The sequence below is a fragment of the Molossus molossus genome, unplaced genomic scaffold (genome assembly GCF_014108415.1).
Source record: "Molossus molossus isolate mMolMol1 unplaced genomic scaffold, mMolMol1.p scaffold_m16_p_5, whole genome shotgun sequence".
In the NCBI taxonomy this organism is placed as follows: domain Eukaryota; kingdom Metazoa; phylum Chordata; class Mammalia; order Chiroptera; family Molossidae; genus Molossus; species Molossus molossus.
This window is the reverse complement of record NW_023425388.1, coordinates 2250356-2269460: the sequence shown is the minus strand read 5'-3', so window position 1 is coordinate 2269460 and position 19105 is coordinate 2250356. Positions and strand designations below refer to the sequence as shown.

The 19105-nt window shown below is 45.3% G+C and overlaps 1 protein-coding gene across 3 annotated transcripts in view; it reads left to right on the top strand.

Annotated features, from left to right (window-relative positions):
- SYNJ1 (synaptojanin 1) overlaps window positions 1–19105 on the top strand; it is an 85310-nt gene that overhangs the window by 7176 nt on the left and 59029 nt on the right. For all 3 annotated transcript variants that reach the window (XM_036242575.1, XM_036242576.1, XM_036242574.1), the window contains exons 2-3: window positions 16484–16570; window positions 17951–18218. In XM_036242575.1, the coding sequence (XP_036098468.1) occupies window positions 16484–16570; window positions 17951–18218 (355 nt within the window). The remainder of the gene's footprint in view (window positions 1–16483; window positions 16571–17950; window positions 18219–19105) is intronic.

The window sequence follows — 19105 nt, the reverse complement described above, 5'->3', positions numbered from 1 at the left end:
CATGGGGGCACAGAGAGCCCATCACCTCAGACTGGACCAACCTGTGCCCGGCAGCGCATAGCTAACAGGTGTGGACTCCAGTTTCGTACAGAATTGTCCTGCGTTATTGAGGCTAAAAATGAGACAGTTCGTGGAGGTCTCCACCAGACTCTGTGTAGCTGTTTCCCTTGAACCGTCCGTTCACTTTACAGCTGGTTCCAGCTCTGACCAGAATTGAAAGGCTTTACATCAGCACCGTGGGATTTCTGTTGCCCATTCCCCTACTCCCTCCTTTTTAAACCTTAAATCAGAAAACAAAGATGGTTAAGTACTGACGCAGGATTTAAGTCATGGCTTCAGTGAGGAATATCAGGTGTATCCAGTTCTCTCCTCTTTTGCCACAGTGAATTGCGAGTTAAGAGGAACGCAGCCTGCACAGGAAGAGGAAGACAGCGTAGGCTGGGGAGCTGCAGAGCAGCCTGGGCAAGCCCTGGGCAGAGCGCTGTGGTCCAAGCACATGCTTCCCTTACTGGTGCCGCTCAGAACAGGAAATGCTGCGCAGTGCATGTTTACGTCCTCCAGTAACCTGGACTGGAATGAATATCTTTGTGTCCCCACCCCCAATTACCATGCATGAAAAGAAGCAGGAAAATACACCCCATAAGAAAAAGAAAAGTCAGTCTGTAGAAACTGATGCTAAAATTAATACATAAGGACATTGCAATAGTAGTATCAATGTGCTCCATATGTTCAAGAAGTAGAGGAAAGAAGAAGCATATTAAGGAGAGACATGAAAAAATGTGAAAAACCTAAATTAAATTGTACAAACGACAGTAATATCTGTAATGAGAAAAACAGCACACTGATAGGCATCAATAGATTAGACACTGCAGAATTAAGTGATTGGTGAATTTGAAGACATATAATGGGAACTGCCTAAAATGAAACACAGAAACAGAACTAAAATAAATAAATAAACAGCATCTGTGGGCTGGGGACAAGTTCACATGGCTCAATTATATGTGTGATTGGAATCCTAGGAGGAAGGGGGTGGGGCAGAAAAATAGTTGAAGAAATAATAGCTGACAATTTTCCAAATTTGATGAAAACCAAAAATCCATAAATCCAGGAAGCTAAATGAACCCAAACAGAAGAAACATGAAATAAACTATACATACCCAAATACATAATAAAGTTGCTTAACATCAGTGATACAGAGAAAGATCTTAAAAACAGCCGAGGAGAAGAAGAAGACACATGTACAGAAAAAAGAAGAGCCCTGGCCGGTTTGGCTCAGCGGGTAGAACATCGGCCTGCGGTCCAGAGAGACCCAGGTTCGGTTCCCATTAAGGGCACGTACCTTGGTTGCAGTTTGTTCCCAGCCCTGGTTGGGTCGTGCGGGAGGCAGCCACTCGATGTGTCCCCTTCACATCGATGTTTCTCTCTCTCTCTCTCTTCCTCTTTTCCCTCCCACTCTTATCTGAACAAAAAATTGAAGAATGTCCTCAGGTGAGGATAAAACAAAAACGAAAACAAAAAAGAGAGAGAGAAGATACAAATGATGTAGACTATTATAATCCAAGGGGACATAGCAAAACGTCCTTAAAATACTGAAAGAAAAAAAACAACAACTCCCCACGTGGGATTCTACCCCCAGCCACAAAGATGATGGAAAGACTTTCATATATTCAAAAGCTGAAAAAAGTATGAGCCAAGTTTAATGGGTAGCAGTTTAAATAGCATTACTTTTCTTTGCAGCTAGTGCCAACATTTCCAGAAATTCTGTGCTAATCAATCTGATTCAGTGAAATTTTGTTAACTTAGTTTGCATAGAGAGGAATGGACTAGTGTAATTGGGCCTAGCCTCGCAATTAGGGTGCCAAAAGGGGGTTGAACTTTAAGAACTGCGTATTATATTTTTACTAGTGGAAAGCAGGTTAGATTTGCTTGAGTTTTTAAAATAAGAATATACAGTTTGTCCTCTTCTACCAAAATAAATTTTTCAAGTGCAAGTCGTCGTTTCTCTGTGATGTTGCATAATATGGCACAGGTTCGCCTTGGAGTGTGTTGTGGCTGCTGAACTAGGCAATTACTGAGAGTAAAGTGGGCAGTTGGACAGCCCTGACCTCTTCCCGGTCGATTGGACACTCTTTAGTTACTCCTTCAGTGCCGGTTGAAAGAATTTCTATGCCCTTTAAATTCCCGGATGATTTTGAGATAACAAAGTCAGTGAAAAGGACAAATAGAAAACATAGTTTTCATGAAATTATTTTCTTTTTTTTTTTTATCCTCACCCGAGGATATATTTTTCCATTTTTTGTACAGATAGAGTGGGAGGGAGAGAGAGAGAGAGAGACATCGACATGAAAGGACACATCGAGTGGCTGCCACCCGCACGACCAACCAGGGCCGGGGACAAACTGCAACCGAAGTACGTGCCCTTAGCGGGAACCGAACCCGGGTCTCTCCGGACCGCAGGCCGACGCTCTAACTGCTGAGCCAAACTGGCCAGGACTGAAATTATTTTCTTAAACATTAAGTATTTTTATATGTTGGATGTTATACTTCTTAAAATACCCTTTTTTTGCTTGGTCCGTGTGGCTCAGTGGTTGAGCGTCGACCCATGCATCAGGAGGTCGCCAGTTTGATTCCCGGTCAGGGCACATGCCCAGGTTGTGGGCCTAATCCCCAGTGTTTCTATCTCTCTCCCCCTTCTTCTCTCTCTAAAATCAATAAAGAAAAAAATTGTTAAAAAAGTAAAATACCCTCTTTTTTCACTCGGTGTCAGGTGGGAGAGATCACCATGTTGGCGCCTGGGGCAGTAGTTTATGAACTTGTATGGCTGTGGGTGTTCCCATGTGTGAATAGTCCAGTGTGTGTTCTGTTGGCATTTGCCTTATTTCCAGTCTCTCCTATTCTGAATGACACTAGTGTGAACATCCTTGTCTGTGCCCATGGGTGCACATATGTACACATTTCTGTTGGATATATTCTTAGGGACGGAATTCCTGGGTCACAGGCTGTGTGCATGTTGCCTGGAACATTTCTATCTCCACTTCTCATTTGGCTGACTCCCTGTTAATTCTGCAGGTTTCAGCTTGAAGGTCACTTCTGCAGAAATGTTAAGTTGTTGCAGTCTATTGGAATTCCATCATAGTACTCACCATAATTTGTGATTTTGCATGTGTATGATTATATAATGCCTGTCTTCCTAACACAAGGATTGGGGCACTGTCTTTTTCTTGCTAGGTCCTGGTACGTGGTAGACATTCAGTAAATACTTGTTGCACGAAAGAGTTTTATTTGGGGCTGTCGCCAAGATTGAAATGGGTAGTTTAAGTGGAACATTAATTTGGATAGCTTAATGTCTTTCCGCTGGAATTTTAATTACTTAATTATACAGAGAAAGAATTTTCCCTGTAAAAGAATCTTTCCCTTTGTGCTCGATGAAATGGAAAGCAGCTTACCTGCTGCTGGTTCTGTGGTCTTAGATGCATCACCTAACCTCCTGTCTTCTCCTGAAAATGAATGGGTTCCCTGCCTCATCTCTAGGCACCTCTGCCTGGAGGCTCTGAGTCTGCACCCCAGTATTGCCTGCATGCAAATCCACAGACCACAATCATGGGCATGCAACCACAGGCAAATTGTGGTTCTAGGACGATCATGCTCACTCGTGTTCTTGTTCCCACCTTTTGTTAACTTTCTCTAGCTCCGTCTTCCTCCCTGTCCGCTGGAGAAAGACAGTCTCTTCCCCATCTGGAAGGTTTGGCCACAGCAGAATGTTGACATTGATTAGAAGGATCTTCATTACGCAGCTTATTGTTTACTTTAAATTTTTGTAATTCATCAGAAGTCAGAGAAGCCCTGGCTGGTTTGGCTCAGCGATTGGAGAGTTGGCCCGTGGTCCAGAGACACCTGGGTTCGGTTCCCGCTAAGGGCACGTACCTTGTTTGCAGTTTGTCCCCGGCCCTGGTTGGGTCGTGCGGAAGGTGGCCACTGGAAGGTGGCCACTCGATGTGTCCCTTTCATGTCGATGTTTCTCTTTCTCGCTCTCTCCCTCCCACTCTGTCTGAACAAAAAATGGAAAAATGTCCTCGGGTGAGGATAAAAAAAAGAAGTTAGAGAAATTTACATTTAAATTTTATCCTCAAAATACCATTTAAGTTAAAAACAAATGACTTTTAAATTACCTGATGGTGTTAGGTAGTGAGTTGATTTTGTTTTTTTCTGTTCAGATGGCAGAGTTAGCAGTGCAGATGCGATCACCATGAGTCAGTTATGCTGTTTCCTAAGCCTTCGCTTTCAAGCCAGAACTCATGAAAATAGGAAGTGGGTATATGACTGTTGCCACCTGGATTTCTATAGTCTGATCGTGTGCTTCCCTATTTGCATTAAATTCTCACTTGAGCAGGGAGGGTGTAATGCCAGCCATGCTGAACACTGCCGGTGTGTCATGACAGTGCTGGACCCGTGAACCACTCCAGCAAAAGGGGTGTCTGATAACTGATGGGCAGCAGTTCATATGTTAGGTTTTGTTTGTTTCGAAAAATGTTTTTTGTTTTTTGTTTTTTTTTTAGAGAGGAACGGATAGGGAAAGAGAGAGAGAGAAAAACATCGATGAGGGTGAGAAGCATCAATCGATCTGCTGCCCCCTACTGGGAATCAAGTCCGAAACCCAGACATGTGCCCTGACCAGGAATTGAACCACCGACCTCTTGGTGCATAGGTTGATGCTCAACCACTGAGCCACACCTGCTGGGCAGTATGTTTGTTTTGATAGAGAACAACTGATGTATTTATGCTCTATTTTCTATCACCTATAAATAGATCGTGTCTATAGCTTCTATTTTCATTGCTTTCCTGTAGCTTGAATGGGAGATATAGGTTAGGCCTGCCTTCATGAATCTGTTCAGTTAAGAAAACTTTGAAAACATGCACTGAGCTAAAACAATGAATGAGTTAAGTTATCGGAATTAAGATGTAGGATATCACTACTTCATGGCTTTAAGTACTTTTAAATATTTCTTAACCTCTCTGTAATGAGCAAAGATGAGCTTATTTCTGTCCAAGGATAGTTTCTATATAATAGGATATGAAAGCTAAGTTACTTAGGATGGATGTATGGAAAACATTATGACAGTATGGCAATATTGACCCTTTTGGGGGTCTCCGACCTGGAACTGCCAGTTCTTCTGCTTTCTCAGATGTCCGTTGTGCTTTTGACTAGATACCTCCGGTCGAGGGAGATCGGAGGACACACCGCTCTGACTTGGGATTTCCGAGGCCTCTGCTCTCTCACTGACTGGACAGTTACCTTGTCTTCCCTCCTTTTTGAATTTATCCAGTATGTCAAAAAAATGTTGTTAGTATAAATTTTCTATTATTTTATTTAGGGAAGTATCAAAAATACATCAAAGAAGAGAGGATAGTGGTGCTGACTCCATGAACCCCTCACCCAATCTCAACCATGATCAGCTTGTGGATACTTGTGTTTCTCCAGGTCTCTGTCCACTCTCTCCCTGCCCCCATTTATTTTGAAGGAAATCCCAGACATCATGCAGTTTCATCCATAAATATTTGTATGAGAATCACTGTATCACATATTTTGTTTGAGATTTTACTCTGTGGATTTATTTTCACATCCACTAAGAGTAGAATCAGAGGGCCTTCAGCTGACCCGTTCTCATGATGTGAGGAAATGTTCAAAGGAGAGCTGTAATGATAGACTTGCATGTAAGATAGCTCTGCGTTCTCAGGAAATGCGTGTTCGCGTTCCATCGGAAACTAAGCAAAGGTTACGGCGTGAGCGAGAGCTGACAGTGCTGACTGTGACACGGGAAGAAATGTTCCCTCTGAAGAGAGCTGTTGAGGGCCCTGGCCGGTTTTTGCTCAGTGGTTAGAACGGCGGCCCACGGACCGGGGAGTCCAGGTTTGATTTCCGCTAAGGGCACGTACATCAGTTCCGGTTCATCCCTGGCCCTGGTTGGGGTTGTGCGGGTGGCAACCAGTTGATGTGTCTCTCTCACGTTGATGTTTCTCTCTCTCTCTTCCTCCCACCCACTCTCCCTCCCTCTTCTATCTGAAGATAAGTGCAAAAAAAAATAAAAATAAAAAATTAGGAGAGCTGTTGAGGGACTTAGGTGCACTGAGCTAGATGTTGTGGTAGTAACTCCAGAGTTGGGCTTTGCCTTAGTTTACATGTTTGACAGGTGCACTGAGCTAGATGTTGTGGTAGTAACTCCAGAGTTGGGCTTTGCCTTAGTTTACATGTTTGACAGGTGAGCAAAGGTCCAGGGCCCCCTGCCTTAGCCTAACTGCTCCAGATCTTGATAGGCTTGGAATTACTCCTAAAACACAGTCAATTTGGACATTCAACCTGCTAGTCGTTAGAAATCAATAACACATGAAAGGAAAGGGTTATTTTTGTTTAACAACACCAAACATGAGCAGGAGGAAAAACAATCGAAAAGCAGTCTATTCCCCTCATTGAGAGCACAGTGTACACTTTGAAAGACGGCTCTAGCAGGAGACAGACCTGACTTCCTGTCACTATGTCCCTGAACTGCCATTTCTGCTCATTCTTTCACTTGGCTTATCCACACACCTTATCATTTGATAAGCTGCGGGTTTAACCCCTGGAGGAAATAACTGAACAATGCCTGTCTTCCCAACCTCCATGTCCCACCACAGACATCCTGGTGAGGGATCCTTGGATTTCAGTCAGGAGAGCATTCAGATACTATCGATGCTAAGGTAGAATGCTTCTCTTTTTATGTATTATTTTTAAACTAAAAACATTTCCTTTCGTGCTGCAACTCTCTATTTGTTTTTGTCTAGTAGATGAATACTTAAGAGCCAAACTGTTGGGCGTCTCTGTGTCAGGTGGTGTCCTGTTGCGGTGTGAAGAAAGGAGACCGTGTTCCTACTGCTGTCAGTAAGCAGGGCTCTGGAGTGGGAGATAGAGAGAGAAGGAGATTGGCTTGCAGCCCGAGATCGGGGGCACTCGGGAAGGAAGTGCGTTTGAGTTGGGTAGAAGATGGATGGGTAGTATTTGGAGAGATGACTAACAGATATTCTCGATGGAAAGAACATAGAACGAGGTGGAGGGGGAAGAGTGTGGCTGCTGTGTGGGACACGGGGGAGAGCGGGAAGGGACAAGGACGGTGGGGACGGACTGAGTAAACTGTTTACAGATGCAGGTTAGTTCTACGCAGTGTTTTAAAGTAGTATGGCTTTCTTATTTTAACTAATCTTAGAATGGAAGACTGTTTTCTAAAATTAAATTACCAGAGAAATGGGACAATAATTTGATTAGGTCTCTCCCTGTTACATGACTTATTTCTCCATATTTCATGGAGTTTCATAAAATAAAGGGATCTCCCTCATTTTAAAAAATGTACAGGAAGGGGATAGATTGTCAGAGAAAGTTGATTCACAGGGGGTTCACCCATATTCCCCCATTTTTGTTTGGAATTAATAATTTTAAAGTAGCATGAGCACGTTCATCAATAGCTTGTCCTGTAGGGTTGTAGGGGATGCCAGTTTTATGCCCAGTGCTCCGTTGTTGGAGAAATAATTTAATGCTTTGAGATGTATAGGCTAGCCTATTATCTGTGTTAATTCCCAGTGGCACCCCCATATGTGCAAAACAGGACAGCCAGTGACACTTAACGTCTTTGGCTTTTTCCTCGGTAGTGGCGGTTGCATACAGAAACTTGGAATGGATGTCAACAGCATGTACCCACCCAAATCGATCAAATGATGGAATATGTGTTACATCTGTTTGCCGTAAGGCATTAGAGGTTAAACCCCGAGGATTGACTCCTGCTGATGTTGGAGTCCCTCCCGAAAGTTGGCAGTCTGGGCAAGCCTTAATAATGTCTTGAGCTTGCAAGAGGGTCAAATGCAAGGTTTTCGTGAGTGCTCGCGCATTCTGGTGACAAAGGCCTGCGGACACTGGACTTGCTGAAATGAGAATTGCTGCTACGATGGCATCCGCCTGCGTATTTCCTTGTCTTAAAGGTCCGGGGAGTGTGGAATGAGATCGAATGTAGGTTATAAAAATAGGATGATTTATTTATTTATTTATTTATTTATTTATTTATTTATTTATGTTTTTTATCCTCACCCGAGGACATTTTTCCATTTTTTTGTTCAGATAGAGTGGGAGGGAGGGAGGGAGGAAGGGAGGGAGGGAGGGAAACATTGATGTGAAAGGGACACATCGAGTGGCTGCCACCCGCACCACCAACCAGGGCCTGGGACAAACTGCAACCGAGGCACACGCCCTTAGCGGGAACGGGTCTCTCTGGACCGCAGGCCGATGCTCTAATCATTGAGCCAAACCGACCAGAGCTAAAAATAGGATGATTTAGTTGGTCTATCAAAGTTTGGACAGAAAAGAATAGGGTTAATAGATGCTAATCAGCTAAAGGCTTAATAAAAGCTTGCTCTGTTCTTTGTAACACTTTACATACTGTGAATCACCAACTGTATTTAAGGGCTCTTCTGTACATTGTTGAAGAGCTAGTATTGCAGCCCGTAATTCAGCACACTGAGTTGACCCAGGCTCAAGGCTGCTAATATTTCTCCCTTCCTCCTTTTCTTTCCTGGCTACTCCTGCTTTGTGAGATTTACCTGATCCATCAATGAATATAGTTCTAGCCCCAGGTAATGGGGTACTACTGAGTTTTTGTACCATGTTAAGAGGTAATTAAGGAATATTTTGTAAGAATTTATTTGCCAGAATAGAGTAATTAATTTCCCCAAAGAAATCTTCCAGAGCTACTTGAAAGTCCATTGCCTGGCAAATCAAAATGACAAATTGTTCTTGAGTAAGAGGGAAATGTAGAATCTGAGGGTCATATCCTGTCTGTTCTGGTGTTCTTTTTTACCTTTGGTTATTAGATTTGCTAACAGTTCGATAAGTGGAGTTCTTGTTTTAGACCGGGTAGCTGGGAGAAAGATCCATTTGAGATATTTTACTTCAGGAGTTCATTGTCCTATTAATGCTGTAGGGTACGGCACAGTTGGATTTACAAATAGCTGAATAGGGTCCTTGAATGACCGTGATGAGCTTGTCAGATTTGTATTTGAGTGGTTATTTCTCTAAGTTCCTGCTGCGCTTCTACAGATAGTTCTAGGTGAATGGTTCACCCTGAGAGTGTTAATAAATGAGTTAAGTGCCGAGTAGTGATACCAAGCATGGGTCGAAGCCAATTTGATGGCCCCCAATAATTTTTGTAATTCATTTAAAGTTGTTACTTTTACTGGAATGGTAAGTTTCTGGGGGCAAATAGTTCTTGCCCCTAATATCCACCCTAAGTGTTGCTAAGGTTCTAATTACTGTACCTTGTCTGGAGCAATTTATAATCCTGCCTCTTTCAAAGTCTCCTGAAGCATTACATAGGCCTGATTCAATTCTTCTAGGGTAGAGGCAGCTAACAAAATTTCACCCATATAATGGTATAGATAAATGGCAGGAAATAGTTTCCTTACTGGATCAATAGCAGGATGGACATAGTATTGACAAATTGTTGGACTAGTCATCATTCCTTGGGGTAGTACCTTCTATTGAAACTGTTGTATTGGTTCACTATTGTTAATGGAGGGAACAGAAAATGAATTTTTCTCAATCTGTAAGGACTAAAGGGATAGTGAAAAAATAATCCTTAAGATCTAATAACAATTACAGGACATTTTTCAGAAATCCTTGTAGGATTGGGGAGCCCAGGTTGTACTGCTACCATGGGTTCCATAACAGTATTGATTGCCCTCAAATCGTAGTCATCTCCATTTACCACCTGTTCCAGGGACTGAGTGAAGGTTCTATATGACCTGCTTCCGATTGTTCTTTTACTAATTTGCTTGTAGTAATTTTTCCCCTTTTAAAGGCCACTGATCAACCCATACCAGCTCTGTCGTTTTCCAGGCCAATGACCCCCTAGCCAATCATTCCCCACAAATTTAGGGGAGACTCCATGACATAAAGTTGAATCCATCTTTTTTGTCCATCTGGACCTACAGAGGAAAGGGAGCGAGTACTTTGTTGAGGAGCTCGAGTTTCTCCCACTCCTGTCACTGACAGGGGTACTTCTGGGGCTTTAGGCCATTTCTCAGGCCACCCCCTAGCTGTTAAAATAGAAATGTCTGCCCCTGTATCCAGTAATCCTGAAAATAGTTGCCCTTATATATTAATGGAGAGCAAGGGCTTCCTGGTTTTAATAGCAGCCTGTCCAGAAAATATCACACTGACCAGTGCTCCCCAGCTCTGCATTTCCTCTTACTGTGGAGGTGGCTCTGGGGACCCAGTATGGTAACAAGAGGAGCTGAGCTGTTCGGGTCCCTGGGTTCCAGTGTTAATACATGAAAGCCCACTGCCTTAAGTGATACTTCAGTCTGTCCTTCAGAAATCTGAGTCAGTTACCCCTGGCGTCAATTAAATTCTTTTCATTGTTAAGCTAGATCATCCAACCACTAAACCCATCTTTCCCTCAGGCAAGGGGCCATAAACTCTAGTAGGAGCTAGATAAATAATATCAAACTCCTTAAGGGTTAATTCTGTGGTGGTGATAAAGTCCAGGCCAGCACTTCCTGCTGTTGATGCTGAGGTCTCCAACCCTTTGCTTGATTGGCTGAGAAAAGCCTGAAGCTGAGGGACCCAGGCAGTGCCGGAGCACTGGGCCTCGCGCCCCTCCTCCCATTTCCAGACAAGGAATTCCCAATTTTGTGAAGTTTAGACTGGCACTGATTGGCCCAATGCAGCCCTTTGCCACATGGAGAACAAGGCTTAGTAGGAGTGCCACTGGTTCCGACTGCCCCTTTTCTACATTCCTTCTGAAAATGTCTGGCTTGCCACAATTGAAACATAACTCGGACCCTTGTGGCCCTTTTTAGAATCCTCCAGTTTGCAATGTTCTGAGAGCAGCAGCTAATGCTCTGGACCGATGCGCTCCTGTCCCTACATTCTGACGTGCTTTGATATGTTCCCCTGCTGTGGAGGTTCTTCCCTTCAAGGAGCAAGTACAGCCCGACAATCTGCATTAGCATTCTAGTAGGCTAATTGTAATAACAATGTATCTGCTGCTTCTGTATTATCAACCTGTCTACTTACTGCTGCTTGGAACTGATTAATGAATGACACAGATTCCTGTGCCTAACTGTAGCAAGAGAGCCTGTCCTTTCTGCAGACTCTGGAGGCCTTCGCCAAGCTTTAGTAGCCAAATCTGAGGCCTGACAAAACAATCCAGCATCTTGCCTTACCTGTACTCGGGGATCTAAATAGCTTCCTTGTCCTAGTAACATGTCTTGCCCAATAGGAATCCTTGCTCCAAGATTTTCCAATGCCTGTTAGGTGTCCCTCTCACATACCTGTGATGGTACCACACAAAAGCAACACTGCACCCCTGGCCATCCTCACTGATTCCTGGTAACACTGCACCCTGGCCACGCTCACTGCACCCCTGGTAACACTGCACCCCTGGTAATACTGCACCCTGGCTACGCTCACTGCACCCCTGGTAACACTGCACCCCTGGCCACCCTCACTGCACCCCTGGTAACACTGCACCCTGGCCACCCTCACTGCACCCCTGGTAACACTGCACCCCTGGTAATACTGCACCCTGGCTACGCTCACTGCACCCCTGGTAACACTGCACCCCTGGCCACCCTCACTGCACCCCTGGTAACACTGCACCCTGGCCACCCTCACTGCACCCCTGGTAACACTGCACCCTGGCCACCCTCACTGCACCCCTGGTAACGCTGAACCCTGGCCACCCTCACTGCACCCCTGGTAACGCTGCACCCTGGCCACCCTCAGGCTCTGGTCAGTTGCACTGGTTGTCCCAACAGTGACTTATCCCAACAGTGACTTATTTCATAACAAAAAGATCTAGTTCATTTTGTGTGTTTTATTAGTTGTCACGTCTTTTTTGTTTCCTTAAACCTGGAGAAGTTCCTTAGTTATGGACATTTCTGAATTAAAATTTGTTAAGGTGCAGGCCAGTTGTTTGTAGAATATCCCTCACCTTGGGTGGGTCTGATGGCTCCCCTTGCTCAGATTCCGGTTATAGGTCTTGGCAGGAATGTCACCGAAGGGGTGTGGTTCTTTCATTGTGTTCTGGCAAGTGGCTCACAATTTGACTTGCCCCCTTATTGTGGGTGTTCACTTTGAATACTTGATTAATGTGGTATCTGTAAGCCTCTGGCAGACTCTTTTTCCTTGACAGTTAATAGGCGTTTTGAGGTGAGGTACTCTGAGACTATGTAAATATCCCATTTCTCATCAGACTTTCAGTTAATGGACTTAGTGAGTCAGAATCTGTTACTCTTATCATTTATTTTGATGTTCGGATTGCCCCAGGTTTCTCCAGCAGTCCCTTCATGCTGGCTTCTGCATCTCTGTGATTTGTCTCCATTGTTCTTGTTTTTTTTTTTTTATCCTCACTCGAGGACATTTTTCCATTTTTTGTTCAGATAGAGTGGGAGGGAGAGAGAGGAAGAGAGAGAGAGAGGGAAACATCGATGTGAAAGGGACACATCGAGTGGCTGCCACCCGCACGACCAACCAGGGCCGGGGACAAACTGCAACCGAGGTACGTGCCCTTAGCGGGAACCGAACCGGGTCTCTCTGGACCGCAGGTGGACGCTCTAACCGCTGAGCCAAACTGGCCAGGGTGTCTCCATTGTTCTTTGAAGAACCCCTACTCTCCGGCACAAGAATGTGCTCCAGGCTCCCCTTGTCCAGTCCTCGCCCTGGACTCTGCCGTCTCCCCCAGGAGGCCTGGTGCGCGTGGTGGAGCGTGTGCTGGAGAGCGAGGCCAGGGGTTGAGCATGCTGGCTGCTGTGGGGTCTGGCTGGTTCCAGGTGCTGTCCATGGACAGAGCTAAGGAGCTGTGCATGTGTGTGTGTGATCACACATGCCTACTTTATATCTGCGTCTGTCTGTCCAGAAAGCTGGGAGTTCACACTGCCAACTCCAGTTCCAGCAACACTCCAGAGTGTGTGCTCTTTGCTCTCTCTCCGTGTTTGCACTCACTTCCCTGATACGGAGAGACCTGCTCCCATCTTCATCTTTCTCCTGTGTGACCACCCGCTCTCCTGTTGCCCCTGCGGCCTGTTTCATGGGTACCCTCCTCGGCCCACTGGGCCTCCCTCCAGTGCCTCTGCCCTCCCCATACTTGTTCAGCTTTAACTTACCATGCCAGGACCATGCCAGGCTGCTCCTGACATTCCTGGGCGGACACCACACAGACCTCAGTGTCTCACACCGACCTTTCCCTTCCCCAGTGGATGCCCTCTTTCCCCGCCTCTTTTGCACAGAGCCATCTTCCTGGCTCACTGGGCTCTGGCAGCCTGCAGAGAACCTCCCTGCCTTCTCCCCAAACCTTGGCAGCCTGTGTGGAAGAATAGAGGAACATCTGCAGTCCTCTACATCAGAAGTGTTCGGAGGAAACACTGTTCTCGTATGGACTTGGAAGAGTCTGGAGATTAAAGTGCGGGTGGTCTGACATTTCATCCACCAACTCACTGAACGTACAATTACTGAGCTCCTGGTGAGGGCCGTGCTGCGCTGGGCCACTGGGAAGGGCCATGAACTAGACAGGACCCCCTTGTGGAGCTGCGCTCGCTGGCTGTTCACACTCAACAAGCTAGAGAGAGTTAGGACCTCTCAGCCTGGTTCCTCATATGTCAAATGGAAATAGTAGTAACTATAATTTGGGGTGGTTGTGGAAATTGAATAATGCATGAAAGATACCTAATACTGTTGGTGGTCAGTACCATAATCATCACCGAAACAGTGAACCGGAACCTCAGCTGGAACATCACTGGTCACTCTAAAAATGGTCTACAGTTCTGAGGGCAAGTGACATCTCCTGTTCTCGTCAAGCTCTTCCTTGCCTTGACCTGTGAGTGTGCACGTCAGTTACTTGTGAGCTCGTCGTGTGCACCTGTCCCTCCTGAGTGAGGAGGAATGCGAGAGTGTGGTGGCCAGGCACTGTGGCCTCTGTTCGCATGTGGAAATCAGGTGACAGTCTAGTGGGTCTTCTTTGGGCCTGAGAGATGTGACATATTCTTATATTTGGAGCACAGTTAATGAAAAGGCAATCACAATGCATTGTTAGAAGAGAGAACATTTTGTTGCATGGTAACTTAAGTTATAACATTTTTGTTTTCTAAGGGAAGGTGATGATTGAATATTTAAAAAAATATATATATATGTTGTTAATCCTCACCCAAGAATATTTGCCCATTGATTTTTAGAGAGAGTGGAAGGGAGTGAGGGAGAGAGAGAAAAACATCCAGGTGAGAGAAACACATTAATTGTTTCGTTCTGCGTGACCCCGATGGAACCTGTAACCCAGGCATGAGCCCCTGACTGGGAATCTAACCTGAGACTCTTCGGTTCGTGGGCAGTGCTCCAACTTCTGAGTCATACTGGCCAGGGCTAAAAATAGATTTTCTTTTTAACTATTACTAGCTGCTGGTATTTGAATCCAGGTGTTCATTGCACTTGAAACTGATATATCTAGTAATATCTAGCTTACTGTATGGTGATAGTATTTAAATGCACATAGCATGTAATTTATAAAACTCTAGAAAAATAGTTGCCCCGGGAGACATGTTTTCTATCATCAGAGATACAATGAGCCTCCTAATGTTTTAGGGGTAGGTAGTCCTTTATAAAATATAATTCAATTTTCTGTTGTGTTGTTTTATGTTCATGTGGCTTGTCATGGAACCTTAGGAGTAACGGTTCTGTAAACATGGCAATATAGTAGCAGTAGGAACTCTAGGAATGTAGAATGAAATACAGATCCCCATAACGAACGGCCTGGCGAACTATTCCGCACTCCCAGATCTCATGCGTGTGGTCTGATAAAGACAAAGGCTGCCCTGATGATGAACATACAGGGATTGTGAAAGTGTCCGCTACCTGAGCGGTTAGTTAAATCATTTAGCCTTAGCGCGTGCTGCCAGCGAACGGAACACACCTCTGAAGGTGGCAGTGGGACAGCTAGGCAGAAGCTGGGGAGGGGTCTGCAGAGAGGGGCAGCAGGCAGGGAAGGGATGACCTGTGGAATCCTGAGAAGAGTGTGGCGGCAGGGGAAACAGTGAGGCACAGCGCTAGGGAGTGGCAAGCAGAGCCCTATCCCAGAAGACAGTCCTGTGTTGACAGTTTAGATGGACAGGAAGTGGGAAGGCCACAGGCTGTGCTTCTGTGCTGGCTGGGGTCCTGTGGAACCCATCCAGGTGCACTGCCCTTCTGTGCCGCAGGTGAGTGAGGGCAGGAGAGGGGACAGGTGACTCAGCCACAGGTGAGAGGGCTGGGGGGAATGGGGAGGGGAGGGCAGTAAAAAGGAAAGAAGTTGGAAGAGAACAGGCACAGTGAACAAGAGGGCCACACCCCTCTAGGTTTGTGGACTTGAGGAGGTGTTTCTTGTGATTATCCGTTGAGACACTAGCTGTGGTTTATATTTCTTTGACTCTTTGTCAAAGTTTTAATAAGTGTATTTGTTAAGGACTAGGAGGATTTTTCCTTCAGAGTTTCAGAGTTTGTGTTTGTTTGTTTTTTCTTAATAGAACAACCACAACAGCCTGCCCTAGGAAACTGTCTGTGGGTTATGTTCATTAGCAAGATAACATTAATTTTATTGAGGAAGAAATAAATCAAGACAAAGGCCAGACCAACGAGTTCCTGTTCCTGTGCTAAAGTGTGGTCATTAGCTTTTATTATGTAAATGTGGGTCAGTCCTTGTGGAGCCCTAGTCTAAGGGCTGGTAAAGAGCTGACTAGGACAGGGCTCTGCCTTCAAGGAGCAGGTGGCAAGTGAAAGAAAAGGTTTCGGGAACATGAAGAGGGAGCTCTGGGGGAGAATGTGCTGGAGAAGTAAAGAAAGGTTCCCGAGAGTAAGCGTCTGCCTGTGTGTATCAGTGGATGGAGCTGTGCCAGGAGGCAAAGGCTGGGGCGAGCCTTGCAGCAGAAGGCTGGATTGCTGTGCAAAGGTGCAGAAATGTGAAGCATGTCTGGCGCCAGAGAGCGTTGTACGTGGTTGGAGCATGGGATGCAAGGAGTGGGGCTGATGAAAAACGAAACAAAGACTATGTTGAGGCCAGATTCTGAAAGATTTCTTGTTAAGGAGTTGGGTATTATCCTGTTCGGAACATCATAGCAGTGTGGTACTCGTAGTAAGAGCAGTCGAACACATCATTGGGAGAGAAAAGAAAATTCTAAAACAAACCCCCAAACATGAACATTATTCAAGGTAACAGCACTTCAGATCAGTGGGAGGGGATGGATCAGCAGACAGTGATGGAGCATCGCTGAACTCTTTGGGAAGAACAATTAAGTTACTAGTTTGAGAAAGCATTTTATATAATACATTTGTTAAGAATGTCAGATTTAGATTTAGAAATTTGGGTTTAAAACCTTGACTTTATAGCTAAATAGAATCTGATGTTTCAGGTCGTATTTCTTACCTTAAAACTTTTTTGTGCAGCTTCTGCAGAAAAAGAGGCAATCAAGGGTGCATACTCCAAAGTACTGGATGCATACGGACTACTAGGTGTTTTACGATTAAATCTTGGTAAGTTTATTATTCAACATAATTAATCTCTTTTCTCATTTCTGTTCTGTAATTTTAAGGATTTGAAAAAGACTATTTATAAATGTCAGATTCCATATGTGAGCTATGAGTGTGGTAACATCTTTTAAGAGATCGGTGCCATTTGTCAAAGGAGACTGTCGTTACCCTTTTTCTTTGCCTCAGTGCATTTAGTAAAATATCTTAGTGGGAACCATACAGTCGTTTATCACAGTTAATCAGTTCCAGACCCTACCATGATAAATGAATTTCCACGAAGTAGGATTCTTTGTTTATACAGGTCGTCCCCCCACTTCGCGCTTCTACCCGACAGAGTGAAGCTGCGAACGTCCGAGTGCGAAGTGGGGGGACGACTGTGCTGCTTCCCTGGCTTACAGTGGGAAAGCGTCTGCTTTGTCAGGGGGTCTCAGCTTGGGTCTGCCTCTGCCACTTAATGTCACCGTGGGCTGCAGAGTGGCCTTTGCGATGACAGGTCTGAGTGTGTGACAGCTGGCCGAGCGCGACCTGCCAGGGCTGTTTTGCTGCTCTCTGTGGTGACAAGAAGCCTGCACCGTCACACAGCTCAGCACATGGCTCCTGATAACGTCAGGCGGCGGGCTCAGTGGGCCGCCGATCTCCACTCTGGGGCGAGCACCTTTGCTCGCTGTGAGCACGGGTCCAGGAAATGGAGAGGCACCATCCGCCATGACTCCGTCACGTGCCTTGGTGCTTAGCTAACATAGTCCTGGGTGATCCTCAGAGCCCAGTGGGATAGGCTCAGTCCCGTATTAGAAGGAGGACAGCGCAGGTTGGTTCTGTCCACACGAGTAGTGGGGCCAAGAGGCAGAGCCCCCGGTCAGGCTGCACCGCTGCCGAATTCCAGCTTCACGCTGACTTCACTGGGTTCTTGTCAAAAATCCCACGAAAGTTTTTATAAACTTAATTGTTTATAAATTGTCCCAGGGACTCTGCCCACATATCATCATCAGCTCACATTCTATACCCTTTTTTCCACATGACTGCCAAGAACTCTCACATTCATTGAACTTCCTAACAATCACAAAGGAAAAGTAGGGAAGATAACACATTTTTTTTATTTGATCATTTTTGTGTACCCTCCGATTAAGTAGTAAACAGTTTCATAAATGTGAGATTATTCTGTTAATGTTTAAATGCTTCATTATTCTAAATGTGCTTAAACAAGGATTTCTTCAGCTTTTGCCAAAGTCTAGATGTGACCATAAACACATCTCTGATGCGTTTTAAATAACCATGATGTGAGATTTTAAAAGGTGGAGACAGGAGAAGAAAGTTGGAAGAAATTTTGAGTAGCTTGAAAGATACTGGAACTTTCCATCCACTTAAATCTCTGCTTCTTTGCAGGTGATACCATGTTACATTACCTGGTCCTGGTCACTGGATGTATGTCTGTGGGAAAAATTCAAGAATCTGAAGTTTTTCGAGTTACTTCCACTGAATTTATATCCCTGCGAATCGATTCTTCAGATGAGGATCGCATCTCAGAAGTGCGAAAAGTTTTGAATTCAGGAAACTTTTATTTTGCATGGTCTGCCTGTGGAGCCAGCTTAGACCTGAGTCTGAGTGCGCATCGCAGCCTGCAGGAGCACGCGACCGACAACCGGTTCTTCTGGTGGGTGTGCCGCGCCTGCCCTGTCCTCCTGCTTGCGCTCGGGCCAGACAGCAGGTGGCCCTGCGCCCAGCCAGCGCACTCGGCCCTGCCCCAGCGCCCAGCAGGGCAGGGCAAGTGCCCGCTGTCTCCTGATGAGAGTTGTCCTGTGACCTTCCATTTCAGAAATAGATTTAAAACCTTCCTTTTAAAATTGGGAATGAATTAGATGTAATAGAACTGTGTTACTCAATGGACTATTCTTAGTTTTGAGATCTTGTCTCTAGCAATATGGCCTTTCTAAGCCAACATTCCCTTATTATTATTTTTTGTTTTTAAAACATGTTTTTATCAATTTTTTCAAAATATGTTTTTATTGATTTTTTTTTTTTAGAGAGGAAGGGAGGGAGAGATAGAAACATCTATGTGAGAGAGAAACATTGATCACCTGCCTCCTGCACACCCCCTACTGGGGATCGAGCCCTAAACCCTGGCATGTGCCCTGACCGGGAATTGAACTGGGACCTCTCAGTTCATGGGACAGCGCTCCATCCACTGAGCCACAACCACCGGGCTTATTTTTTCATTGTAGTTGTAAGCAGATGATCTTGATTCAGTAGGAACAGCGTGCTGGGGTGCGTTCAGCAGCATAACGTAAGAGTCAAATCAGTAACGAAGATGCTCCCTGCTCGTGCACAGGGTGTGGTGGTGTCAGCGTGCATAGACAAGCGGAACGTGTGGCCGTGGTGAGGACGGCTTGATTGGAACAGGCCCAGTGTTCGCTGTGGTGTCCTCTTATCCACAACCGGCACCGCACCAGTGTTGACTTTCCCCTTAACACCATGTACACATTCTATTTCCTTATGTTTGCACGTGTTCTTAGGCCAAAGTTCAGGACCTCTCTGGGCCTC